The 12,340-nt window shown below is 40.8% G+C and overlaps 1 protein-coding gene across 1 annotated transcript in view; it reads left to right on the plus strand.

The window, feature by feature from the left end:
• The window catches only part of HHIP (hedgehog interacting protein), a 148,367-nt gene that overhangs the window by 104,051 nt on the left and 31,976 nt on the right, over nt 1-12,340 (plus strand). The window contains exons 6-8 of the mRNA XM_073549789.1: nt 2,995-3,168; nt 7,598-7,741; nt 9,811-9,932. Of these exons, the coding sequence (XP_073405890.1) occupies nt 2,995-3,168; nt 7,598-7,741; nt 9,811-9,932 (440 nt within the window). The remainder of the gene's footprint in view (nt 1-2,994; nt 3,169-7,597; nt 7,742-9,810; nt 9,933-12,340) is intronic.

Here is a 12,340-nt window from a genome sequence, read left to right on the forward strand (position 1 = left end):
GAGTGTTCTCCGACAATCAGGTCACCGTGGCATACATCAATCACCAAGGCGGGACTCGTTCCAGACCCCTGATGTTGGTAGCAGAACGGTTGTTCCATCTAGCAGAACAATACTTCCTATCTTTAACAGCATTGCATATAAAAGGAAAAGACAACATCACGGCAGACTTTTTAAGCCGCAATCGGCTAAAGCAAGGGGAATGGTCTTTAAACACCTCCATATTCAAACTGATTGTTCAAAAGTGGGGATATCCAGAGGTAGACCTATTCGCCACCAGAGACAACACTCAATTGGAACAATTCTGCTCCCTGAATCCCAGAGAAAATCCTCTGGCGGTAGATGCCTTCCTGATAAACTGGGACTTCAAACTAGCCTACGCCTTCCCTCCCCTATCTCTTCTACCCCTAGTGATGAGGAAAATCAGGAAAGACAGAGCAAGGGTGATAGTTATCGCTCCGTTTTGGCCCAGGAGAGCATGGTTCTCATGCCTCAGGACCATGTCGGTGTCCGATCCTTGGGTTCTGCCGGACATCCCGGATCTCCTGTCCCAGGGCCCAGTCTTCCATCCTCAGGTGGCTGGCCTTCATCTGACGGCGTGGAGTTTGAACGGTCATTATTAGAAGAAAAGGGTTTCTCCACAGACCTAATTAACACCCTTCTTAAAAGTAGGAAAATCATTACCACAAAAATTTATGTCAGGATTTGGAAAAAATTCCTTCAAAACTCAGAAGTAATCGCTGGGGATTCAGCACCTATAATGCAGATATTAGAGTTCCTACAAAAAGGTCTAGACATGGGACTCTCTACCAGTACCCTTAAAGTACAAGTGTCAGCCTTGGGGGCTCTGTTTAGCTGCAACATTGCTGGTAATTATTGGATAAGCAGATTCATTAAGGCAGCAGGTAGATCCAGGCCAATAATGAAGGATAGGTTTATGCCGTGGGACTTGAACCTAGTCCTCACTGCTATGACAGAGACTCCATTCGAACCTATCTCGTCGGCTTCCCTAAAAATCCTGTCCCTCAAGGTAGCCTTCCTGGTAGCTCTGACATCAGCTCGCAGAATAAGCGATATTCAGGCCTTATCTAGGTGTCCTCCTTATTTACAGTTTAAAGAGGATAGGGTAATACTCAGACCTGATCCAGCGTACTTGCCAAAGGTAGTTTCTAGTTTCCATAGGACACAGGAGATAGTTCTGCCATCCTTCCTCCCTAATCCAACTAATGAGAAGGAAAGGAAACTACACACCCTGGATGTCAGGAGAGGCCTCATAGAATATCTGTCAGTCACTGATCCCTGGAAGAAAGATAATGCCCTATTTATCTCTCATCAAGGCCCCAGAAAAGGTTGTAGAGCATCAAAAAATACACTAGCCAGATGGATTAGAGAGGCGATTGCAATAGCATACACATCAAAGGGCAGGTCGCCACCCGGAAAGCTGAGGGCGCATTCCACCAGGGCAATGGCAACCTCCTGGGCCGAAAGATCAGAAGTCTCCATCGACCAGATATGTAAGGCGGCTACTTGGTCCTCTCCGAGCACCTTTTATAGTCATTATAGGCTAGACCTAGGTGCTTCCACAGACCTCTCTTTTGGTATAAGGGTGCTGCAGGCTGTAGTCCCTCCCTAAAACTGATATTACTCTCTGTAAATCTCTCAGGTGGTGCTGTCATGGACGACCGAATAAAGTCTTAGTTACTCACCGGTTAACGGTATTTTTCGGAGTCCATGACAGCACCCGTATATTCCCTCCCTTATAGTTTAATTGGGGTGTGCACGTCTTTTTTCTTGTATATACCCACTGGTGATAAAAGTTATAATTGTAAAGAATACTGTACATAAATCATGCATTAACCTTGGAAGTCCTCTTGTGCTCTGTAATCCAACTGATGCGTGGGAGAGGTGCCACCCTTTTGTATCTGTAGGTTTCCTGTTCCTAAAGGGAGGATCCCCTCTCTCAGGTGGTGCTGTCATGGACTCCGAAAAATACCGTTAACCGGTGAGTAACTAAGACTTTCAGATGCTGCACATCTCGTATCTTCACAGCATAGACAATTGCCTTCAGATGACCCGAAAGATAAAAGTCTAGGGGGGGTCAGATCGGGAGACCTTAGTGGCCATTCAACTGTCTCATGATGAGCAATCCACTTTCCAGGAAACTGTTCATGTAGGATTGCTCGGACCTGACACCCATAATTGATGGTATGTAATATGGGGTACAAAGATAGTGGGGCCATTCTTCATCAATGGAAACCTCAATGCCACTGGATGTCTGAAATTGCTGCATGATGATGTTGCCCTCTTTATGCACTGAAGATGGCACGCTCCCTGAGTTTTTCCAGCAAGATGGTGCACCACCACATTATGGGTATCAGGTCCGAGCATTCCTACAAGGAATCTGATTCCCTTAGACTAGCATATCTTCTGCGGTGTTGCTATCAGTGTGCCAAGCGTGGGAGAAGAGGATTGCATTGACAATCCAACACAATGGGCAGCACTTTGAACACATTTTATAAGTGGTCATAAACTTGTAAATAACTCATGAAAGAATAAAGTTACGTTAAAACCAAGCACACCGTTGTTTTTCTTGTGAATTTCTCAAGTTTTATGTGTCACATGACTCTCTTCCCATTGGAAAACATAAAGTTGGATCCAAAATGGCTGACTTCAAAATGGCCACCATGGCCACCACCAATCTTGAAACGTTTCTCCCCTCCTATATACTAATGTGCCACAAACAGGAAGTTGATATCACTAACCATTCCCATTTTATTTAGGTGTATCCATATAAATGGCCCACCCTGTGTATTGTAAATGTGTACATACTGTATGTCCAGATAGTTAAAATAAAATATATACAAACACATATATCCTTAGAAATAAGAAAAGATAAATAGAAGAGATAGATATTCATTTTCATTAGTTAAATTGAAATAATATTGACAAACCTTAATTTGTTAAAATATATAGTTTAAATTATTCATTTTAAAACAGGAAGAATCCCAGTCAAGTGGATGTGAGAACCGAGAGGATGTTTCTTGAAGTAGCCGAACTGCATAGAAAACACCTGGGAGGACAGCTTTTGTTTGGTCCAGATGGCTTCTTGTATATTTTTCTAGGAGATGGAATGATAACTATTGATGATATGGAAGAAATGGATGGTTTAAGGTAAAACTACAAAAATCTGAAACAATCCATTTTTAATTTGATGTTACGTCATATGGCATGTGATTAAGCAACATGATCTATAATTTTCTGCTTAAAGTTAATTTAGTAAGAACATTTTACCTGTTACACCCAGCAGGTTATTTGCTTGACCTTCCTAGGCACACCCTATAGAATTAAAGTTGATTCATATCCTTGGGTCATTTAGAGCTGTACTGTATCAGTTATATGTATATACAGTACAGTCGGGGAAGTAAGTATTTTATACAATGCAAATTTTGACGTTTTCCCAACTACTAAGAATGGAGAGGTCTGTAATTTTTATCGTAGGTACACTTCAACTGTGAGAGACAGAATCTAAAAATAAAAAACAGAAAATCACATTGTATGATTTTTAAATAATTAAATGGCATTTTATTGCATGAAGTAAGTATTTGATCACCTACCAACCAGCAAGAATTATGGCTCCCACAGACCTGTTGGTTTTTGTTTTAGAAGCCTCCTACTCTGCACTCATTACCTGTATTAATTGCACCTGTTTGAACTCGTTACCTGTATAAAAGACACCTGACCACACAATCACACTCCAACCTTTCTAACATGGCTAAGACCAAAGAGCTGTCTAAGGACACCAGGGACAAAATTGTAAACCTCCACAAGGCTGGGATGGTTACAGGACAATAGGCATGCAGCTTGGTGAGAAGGCAACAACTCTTGGCACAATTATTATAAAATAGAGGAAATGCCAGATGACTTCCAATCTTCCTTGGTCAGGGGCCCCCACCAAGATCTCACTTTGTGTGATTAGCATGATCCTGAGAAAGGTCAGGAATCAGCCCAGAACTACACTGGACGACCTGGTCAATGACCTGAAGCGATCTGGGACCACAGTCTGAAACATTACCATTAGTAACACACTACTCCTTCAAGGATTAAAATCCTGCATAGCATGCAAGGTTCCCTCTGCTCAAGCCAGCAACGGTTCAGGCCTGATTGAAGTTCACCATTGACCATCTGGATGATCAAGGTCAGGTGAGACCAAAATAGAACTTTTTGGTATGAACTCCACTCTCCGTGTTATAAGAAGGATGAGTACAACCCCAAGAACACCGTCCCAACCGTGAAACATGGTGGGGTAACATCATACTTTGGGGGGTGCTTTTTTGCAAAGGGGACAGACTGACTGCACCATATTGAAGGGAGGATGGATGGGGTCATATATCGCAAGATTTTGGCAAGCAACCTCCTTCCCTCAGAAAAAGCGTTGAAGATTGGTCATGACAGTGTAAAACCACCGTCGGGAGGTAGCATCATCAGCCGCTCCAGTACTCACTGTGCTGGAGGCTGCTTCATTCCTGGTACGTTGTTCACTCCTCCTGGGTTTCAAAGGACTGGAGTCAGAGGCCGGAATAACTTTAAACAGTTCAACTTTATTTTCCTCAGGACACAGCACATCCAATATACCTTTAGGGCTCTCCACACGGTACCAACAATACATCTTCTACAGCAGCACTTAGCTTCTTCAGCTACACCGGAGTGGACCACAAAGTAACAGCGGAACGAGGAGCACGGTGAAAACGGCACTTCGACCTTTCTTCCTGCAACCGACTTCAGCCCATGAAGGTGCCCATCTACTAGGTCGTCCACCCCCTTTTGGTTATCCTGTCCATGCTCTCGCAGGTAGTCCACTCGACTACTTTATCAGCTTCCAGATTCTGGCTGACAACACTACAGTGACTCATCCACTGGCTTCTCTATTTCATCAGCTCCCAGACTATGGCTGACAATCTCCACAGTGACTCATCCACTGGCTTCTCATAGAATCATAGAATCGCAGAGTTGGAAGGGACCTCCTGGGCCATCTGGTCCAACCCCCTGGTCAAAGCAGGATTCATTTCTCTATCTCATCAGCTCCCAGACTCAGGCTGACTTCTCCACAATGACTCTTTCACTGGCTTCTTCTCTGTTGTAGGTACCACACTCTTCTCCTCTGCTAAGAATAGCTAACGACTCTGCTTCACACTTTGTGTGTCAACTAGGCTTCTCATTAACAATGCCTTTTGACTAGTACAGGGGCTACCCCTGACTGACTAAGATCAGGAAATGTCTCTCAGCTAATTTCCTGTTAACACTCCCCTAATTAACTCTCTAGTGTCCCCTAGTTAACCCTCTAGTCTCCTCCTAGTGTGCTTCCATATGGATGTGCTCAGTTCCCCCATCTTGTGTCCTTTTCCACTAACTACATTGTCTCTACCAAGTATATCTGTATAACACAATATGGCAGTAAACACATATACACTGCTTACATACTGTATAATGCACAGATAAGCACATACAAACATGTCAATATGAAAGGCAAACAGTGTTAACAATATTTACAGGGCTAGGGCCCAACCTTCTTACAACAGCATGACAATGATGCAAAACACACAGCCAGAGCAACTAAGGAATGGCTCTGTAAGAAGAATTTCAGGATCCTAGAGTGGCCTAGCTAGTCTCCAGACCTGAACCTAATAGAAAATCTTTAGATGAAGCGGAAACTCAATGTTGCCCAGCGACAGCCCCGAAACCTGAAAGATCTGGACAAGGTCTGTATGGAGGAGTGGGCCAAAATCCCTGATGCATTTATGCAAACTTGGTCAAGAACTACAGGAAACGTCTGACCTCTGTAATTACAAAGGTGCTAATATTAAGCTCTGTTTTTTGTTGTATCAAATACTTATTTTATGCAATAAAATGCAAATTAATTATGAAAAAATCATACAATGTTATTTTCTGTATTTTTCTTAAACATTCTGTCTCTCACACCTGAATTGTAAGTACGATAAAAATTACAGACCTTTGCATTCTTTGTAGGTGGAAGAACGTGCAAAATCGTCAGTACTTATTTACTCCACTATATACACTCACTGGCCACTTTATTAGGTACACCTGTCCAACTGTGTGTTAAGACTTAATTTCTAATCAGCCAATCACATGGCGGCAACTCAGTGCATTTAGGCATGTAGACATGGTCAAGACAATCTCCTGCAGTTCAAACCGAGCATCAGTATGGGGAAGAAAGGTGATTTGAGTGCCTTTGAACGTGGCATGATTGTTGGTGCCAGAAGGGCTGGTCTGAGAATTTCAGAAACTGCTGATCTACTGGGATTTTCACGCACAACCATCTCTAGGGTTTACAGAGAATGGTCCGAAAAAGAAAAAAAATCCAGTGAGCGGCAGTTCTGTGGCCGGAAATGCCATGTTGATGCCAGAGGTCAGAGGAGAATGGGCAGACTGGTTCGAGCTGATAGAAAGGCAACAGTGACTCAAATTGCCACCCGTTACAACCAAGGTAGGCAGAAGAGCATCTCTGAACGCACAGTGCGTCGAACTTTGAGGCAGATGGGCTACAGCAGCAGAAGACCACACTGGGTACCACTCCTCTCAGCTAAGAACAGGAAACTGAGGCTAAAATTTGCACAAGCTCATCGAAATTGGACAGTAGAAGATTGGAAAAACGTTGCCTGGTCTGATGAGTCTCGATTTCTGCTGCGACATTCGGATGGTAGGGTCAGAATTTGGCGTAAACAACATGAAAGCATGGATCCATCCTGCCTTGTATCAACGGTTCAGGCTGGTGGTGGTGGTGTCATGGTGTGGGGAATTTTTTCTGGGCACTCTTTGGGCCCCTTGGTACCAATTGAGCATCGTTGCAACGCCACAGCCTACCTGAGTATTGTTGCTGACCATGTCCATCCCTTTATGACCACAATGTACCCAACATCTGATGGCTACTTTCAGCAGGATAATGCGCCATGTCATAAAGCTCGAATCATCTCAGATTGGTTTCTTGAACATGACAATGAGTTTACTGTACTCAAATGGCCTCCTCAGTCACCAGATCTCAATCCAATAGAGCATCTTTGGGATGTGGTGGAACGGGAGATTCGCATCAGGGATGTGCAGCCGACAAATCTGCGCCAACTGTGTGATGCCATCATGTCAATATGGTCCAAAATCTCTGAGGAATGCTTCCAGCACCTTGTTGAATCTCTGCCACGAAGAATTGAGGCAGTTCTGAAGGCAAAAGGGGGTCCAACCCCTTACTAGCATGGTGTACCTAATAAAGTGGCCAGTGAGTGTATATTATATAGTAGTTATTTTCTGATTTTGGTTAATGTCTTCAGAACATTTTACATTATACTGTTACAACCAGCAGATTATTTGCTTGACCTTCTAAGGTACACTCTATAGAATGAAAGTTGATTCATATCCTTGGGTCATTTAGAGCTGTAGTATTTTGTTTTCAGCAATGCGTTATACATAGTTGTATTCCTACAATGTAAGTTTAGGATGTTTTATTTTATGCTACTACTCACAATTTATTTTTGTAAAACGAATTGAAGATTTTATCATTTGACACATTTTTTTATCACATTTTTTTTTTTAGTGATTTTACAGGGTCAGTACTACGATTAGATGTTGACATTGATGGATGTAATGCTCTCTACTCCATACCAAGAAGCAATCCTCATTTTAACAGTACAAACCAGCCACCTGAGATCTTTGCACATGGACTTCATAACCCAGGCAGGTAAGCCACGCATTATTGTTGTAAGCACTTAAAACACAGAGAGGAAACTGAGAAGATACAAGTTTGAATGGGCAGAGGATAAGAATGTGTTTACATCAGCCAATTTTGTGGCATTAAATGACCACCGCTCTTTAGATATTTACTGATTGGTGGTCATTTAAAAGCCTGATTGATCAATAGCAGATGGTTCATAGGCTGTTTTTGACAGCTCAAATCCTATTTAAAGTGAATATTCTGCTGCAGAAAATGATCAGCTTTTGAGCAAACCAAAAGATCATTTCATCCAATGAGCATTTTACTCATTAATCGGGTGATTGGTAGTTTGTTTAGACTGCACGATTTTCGGAAAGCGAGAGTTCATAGGATCACTCATTTGCAATTATTTACAAGGATTACTTCACAATGAACATTTATCTCCTACCCAAAGGATCTCTGAGGGCCTAGTTCTGGAACACCATCCAGCAAACAATGTGACAGGGAACCCAAGATGTCTGTTTCTAATCACTATATAACTACAGTAAGTGTTTGAATAGGTTGAGCATGCCCTATTCTGTGTTTATAGGCTGAACGAAACAGCAGAAAGCTGTACTTGGCTGTCTCCATCATCCCTATAGATCTTCAATCAAGCATGCCAGACCAATGCTCCATTTATACTCCTTTGAACTGCATGGCCTCAGAGAACTCGTGGCTCGCGGCCCAATATCCAAATGATTAGTGGATATCTCGGTAGTGGAGCCCACTATCCTCTGGATAAGTGCTAAATTTCCATTGTGAGACAACTCTTTACAAATTGAAGGCACAAAGGGCCCCATTAAACTTTAATGAACTACAAATAAGCTCCCAACTATTTTATTTTACATTTGAAGAAAACCTGTCAGGAAGATTGTTATAACTATATAGTTGGCAGAAAAACAATTACAATTATATCTGTCTTGTAGTAATCTGATTAGAACTTTGAAGCCCAATGCAAATTAATGGCAAATTAGGGCAATTTGAATGCTGCGTTAATACATCACTTTTTAGCAATCGCACTTTGGTTTATGACAAAAGAGGTATGATTTTTAGAATTCTGTGAAATATACAGCCATACCAACCCTAGGATAGGTCATCAATATCTGACTGGTGGGGGTCCGACACCTATCACCCCACTGGCTAGCACAACCCTGTCAACTGTAGAGTTGCCATGGCTGAGTACTGCACATCCGCCCTCAATTCAAATTAATAGGGGAAGTTGTGCAGTATCTTGCCCAGTTTATACAGCTATGTAGCTCCGTTACTCAACTGAGCACATCCATCTGCCACTGGAGTTGAGAACAGCTGATCGGCGGGGGTGCCAGGTGTTGTATCCTCATTGATCAGATATTGTTGTCATATCATAAGTTTAGGCCAGCAGTATAAAATTCCTCAACAATCCCTTTAAACTATTGAATGAAATAACTCCTGTAACAGCTATGAGACATGTAGAAACGGAATCCTAAAATGAATTGATTCCATCATAGTTATCGTAAAATTCTGCAGTGCTTCACTCATCAGACATTACAGCATTGGGGTGGGGGAGTTATTATCTAGAAGTAGAAAAGGAGAAATTTAGACTTTAACTATGAGATCTCTCACCAGTATATTTGTCTCTGACCACTATGCTCAGAATTATCAGATAGATTATGAAATATATTTAGGAAATCTGTTTCGTTTTGTAACCGTTTATGTGGCGATAAAGAATGATCACATTTTTTAGGTAACATGTTTTCTTAGTATGAGAATTCTGCAGTTTATTAATTTAAATTGATGCTCTTCATAGGTTTATTAGTCTAGTGGCTGGTCCTAATAGATAGGCATCAATCATTGAGTAGGTCCACACAGAGAACTCAGAACCCTAGAAGAAATTTAACAAATTACAGGTTATACAGAATTTTTGAAATTTTTGTAATAAAACTATTTATAAATGTGCTCAGATCATACTGCATTATGACATGCTTCTGTAAGTTAGGACACTATTTTTCATGTGAAAAAAAATACTTTAAAAAGCAGAATATAGAATTTTTTACTCACTTCTTTTTTTCTCATTTTAGGTGTGCTGTCGATCGTCATTCCAAAGATAGCAGTATGAATTTAACAATTCTTTGCTCAGATTCCAATGCTAAGAACAGGTCAAATTCGCGAATACTACATATCATTAAAGGAAAAGATTATGGTAGGCTACATTATGATTTCCATATCTGCGAAGAAAAAAGTTATTTAGATTATAAAAATGGTAACTGGTACCGCAAAATACATACATCCAGATGGCAAAAGGAAAACTATTTTCTCAGTACATTTATTGATAAAAAGTGTAGAGAATATACAGCAGTGCATGAATGTTTGTGAACCCTTCCGAATTTTGAATATTTCTGCAAACATTTGACCTTAAACTACATCTGATTTCAACATAAGTCCTATAAATAGATAAAGAGAGCAAAATCGAACAAATGAGTACAAAAATACTAGGTTCTGTAATGTTTTTATTGAGGAAAATGATCCAGTATCACATGTCTGTGAGTGGCAAAATTTTGTGAACCTTTGGGATTTGAAGATAAGTTGAAAGTGAAATTTTGGTGTTTTCAATCAGTGGGATGACAATCAGATGTGAGAGTGCAAGGCGTTTTATTTAAAGAAAAGGGATCTATCAAAGTCTGATCTTCATGTTTGTGGAAGTAAATCATGGTATGAACAAAGGAAATTTTTGAAAATCTCAAAAGAGTAGATGTTGATGCTCATGAGGCTGTAAAAATGTCTGTCTGAATGTAGATTAGTGAAGTCGAAACTCTTTAGAGATGATTTTCTGTAAAGAGTTTTGACTTCACTAATGTACACTCAGACAGATTGTCTACAAATGTAGAGAATTCAAGACCATAATTACCCTCCCCAGATGTGGACGATCAACAAAGATCACGCCAAGAGCAAGGAGTATTAGAGTCCAAGAGGTCACAAAGGAACCCAAGGTGACCTCTAAGCATCTAAAGGCATTAACTAATGTTAAGTTTAATAACTCCACTATTAGAAGTACACTGAACAACAATGGTTTGCATGGGAGGATTGCTATGAGAAAGCAACTGCTCTCCAAAAACCACATTACTGAATCGCAGTTTGTTAATGATCACCCGGACAAGCCAGAACGCTATTGGAACAGTGTTCTTTGGACAAATGAGGCCAATATAGAGCTTTTTAGGGTAAATGAGAAATGTTATGTTTGACAAAATAAAAACATTTCCTTAAACAGCAAAAAAAACTCATGCCATCTGTAAATTACGATGGTAGTTATAGTGTCATGGTTTGGCCTGTTTGGCTGCATCTAGCCAGGACAGCTTGCTATCATTAATGGAATAATGGATTCTACATCTACATTTTATCAGCAAATTCAAAAGGTAAATGTGAGGACAGCTTTCCATGAGCTGAATCTTAAGAAAATGTCGGTCATGCAGCCAGGCAATGACCCAAAGTACACAAGTCATTTTTATAAAAGAAAACCCATCCACATAATAGAATTAAACCTGTTTTGTTGTTAGAAATGGGCTCAAATTGATGTGCAGGACTAATCAACAATTACCAGAAATGTTTAGGTGCAGTTATTACTGCACACGTCACACTAGCTACTGAAAACAAACGTGCACATATATCTACCACTCATATATATGGGATATTGTAACATTTTGTCTTTTTTGGGGGGGTTTCTTTGTCAATTTTTAAATCCAGTTTTAAAGTCTAATGTAGTTTTTGTTCAAATTAGCATAGAAATATGGAAAATTCTGAAGAATTGACAAACTTTCAAGCACCACTATAAATAGGAAAGCCCACTTTTGTCCATTATGGTAAATAACCAGATGGGTTACTAACTGAATAGCCTAAATTTTGGTGCCATTGAATTCATTTAATATTAGAATCACCCATATGTCATGCTAACAGGGATCCAACAAAGATATTGGCAGTTCCTTAAATAGGAACTTACACTGCAAACTCGGTCGTCACTAATCAACTTATTTCCCCATCAAAGTACTCCAGAATTGTGCAAGAACCAAAAAAAATTACCTGAAGAGGAATTTTTTTAAAATTAAAGAGAACATGTCACCAGAAAAAACACTATTAACCTGCAAATATGGGGTTCATCTGCAGGTTAGCATTATTAACCTGCCCGGCGCCCACACTTAGCTGAACGCTGTGGGGAGAAAATGAACTTTATTCCCAACCCCCTCACCGCATTCCAGTTTCAGTTACAGGGTCGGCTCCGGCGTTGGTTCAGTCACCGCTTTCAGTATATAGAGCAGCTTCTGTGGCTGTGCTCCTGGCCCTGGGGGTGTGGTTACAGCTATGGCGGCACCGCCCCCATGACTGAAATCTGAGGAATAAAGCTCATTTTCTCCTCGTATTGTTTGTCTACAAACAAGCGCTGAGCAGGTTAATAATGCTATTAACCTTCAAATTAACCCCACATCTGCACTTTAATAGCATTTTTTTCAGGTGACAGGTTCCCTTTAAGCACATTCACTTTTGCTCTGCAGACCATACATGGATTGCACTCTTTGTATGTCACCATGCAAGCTTAGCAGCATGGAAACTTCTAAAATG

The sequence above is a fragment of the Dendrobates tinctorius genome, unplaced genomic scaffold (assembly GCF_039654945.1).
Source record: "Dendrobates tinctorius isolate UK_male_01 unplaced genomic scaffold, ASM3965494v1 ptg000161l, whole genome shotgun sequence".
NCBI classification, from domain to species: domain Eukaryota; kingdom Metazoa; phylum Chordata; class Amphibia; order Anura; family Dendrobatidae; genus Dendrobates; species Dendrobates tinctorius.